The following is a 1636-nucleotide window of genomic DNA, read 5'->3' on the forward strand; positions in this document are numbered from 1 at the left end:
TCTTTAAAAGACGTTTAGATGTAGAGCTTAGGGATATGGTTTAGTGGGGACTGTTAGTGTTAGGTCAGAGGTTGGACTCGGTGATCTTGGAGGTCTCTTCCAACCTAGACTATTCTGTGATTCTGTGATTCTGTACTTTGGGAGCCTTGCTCTGAATCAGGGTTATCGGCAGCAGGGGGCTCTATTCTTTATAGTAAGTTAAAGAGAGATGAAGGAAAAAGTTACCCCACATTCACTTTCCCTTAGAGTTGGTTCATCAGTAACTCCTTGTTGAAACAAAAATTAGCTTCTGACTCTCTAGGACTTTTGGCTGCACTAGTAATTTCTGAATTTGCTGGGGATGGTGAGGGACATCCTGGAAGAAGAGCAGAGGTAGGAAGAAAATCTGAAACTCCCCAGCAGCCTGGATAGGGCTGAGAGGAGTGAAGGAAGGCATGTGTTGTGAAGACTAGCTCTCCCCTGGGCATGGTATTTACCTTGTCAGCAGTGAAATGTTCTTAGGCAGGTGGGAAGTCTGAGAATGGATTTGGAGAGTCCTTTCTGGTGGTTGTACTGGCCTGGGAGGAGACATCACTGCCATTTCCAGACTCAGGTATAAGTCGAGGATGATGTGGCTAACTGGAGTCTTCTTCTGTTGCAGCATCCAGCCCTGCCCAGATGTGAAATATGGCAAACGTATCCATGTGCTGCCAATTGATGACACAGTAGAAGGGATCACGGGAAATCTGTTTGAGGTCTATCTCAAGCCATACTTCCTGGAGGCATACAGACCCATCAGGAAAGGTAATAGCACATGTTATTGAAGTCCTGATGCTGCTGATTGTGGTCTAGTCCTGAGACTGAGTAAAGAGAATTTCTGGGGACTTGCACAGATCGCTACAGAGCATCAGACTGGCATCTGCAGAGTGAGACCTTGCTGGTGCTGATTCAATTTTCCCTAATCTTCAGAAGAAAGGGTAATATCTGCTACTGGCTTGCACAGCAGCATGAACATTCTGCTTTATTTTTTTTCCTGCTACCTTGGATGGGAGTGTGTTAGAAAAGTCTCAGGTAGAACTTAGTTTAATAAGATTTTCTCCTAACTTGCTACCACCTGACAGATTTGGGTGTTTGCCTGTATGTTCATCAATTGGTTGGATAGAGCAGCTGGCACCCTGACTAAATTCACTTCCTCAGAGTAATTCAATTAATAACTGGGAGAGTACTTAGAAAACAAAATGCACTTTTGGAGCTGAGCTAGTAGCACTTCTGCTGGAACAAATAGCTCCTAATACAGTATGAACACAAGTTGAATGAAGTTTTCCAGCTTCTGTAGCCCAGCTTAGCCAGGAGGCATAGTTAATATTGTATATATTATTCTGCTTCTGGAAACAAGCAGTTACTATATCTAATAGCAACTTATTATAACCACTTCCAAATAAGTTTTTATTATGTTAGGGCTTTTTGCCTCTTCCCTGTGAGATAAATACTAAAATTCCAAATAGGATTTTAATCAAAGTTTGTGATTTATTAAGTAAATAGAGGCAAGCAAACAGCGCTGGGTGCGCCGGGAGTCTCTGCTCCACCAGGATGCACACCTGTTACATCACGTGGTTGATTTTTATGCTCCTAGACTAATACATATTCATCACTATTC

The 1636-nt window shown here is 42.8% G+C and overlaps 1 protein-coding gene across 1 annotated transcript in view; it reads left to right on the plus strand.

The window, feature by feature from the left end:
• Positions 1 to 1636, plus strand: part of LOC118157106 (transitional endoplasmic reticulum ATPase) — a 55579-nt gene that overhangs the window by 30833 nt on the left and 23110 nt on the right. Inside the window, exon 4 of the mRNA XM_035311345.1 lies at positions 641 to 783. Within this exon, the coding sequence (XP_035167236.1) occupies positions 641 to 783 (143 nt within the window). The remainder of the gene's footprint in view (positions 1 to 640; positions 784 to 1636) is intronic.

The sequence above is a fragment of the Oxyura jamaicensis genome (genome assembly GCF_011077185.1).
Source record: "Oxyura jamaicensis isolate SHBP4307 breed ruddy duck chromosome 3 unlocalized genomic scaffold, BPBGC_Ojam_1.0 oxy39_random_OJ72175, whole genome shotgun sequence".
NCBI classification, from domain to species: Eukaryota; Metazoa; Chordata; class Aves; order Anseriformes; family Anatidae; genus Oxyura; species Oxyura jamaicensis.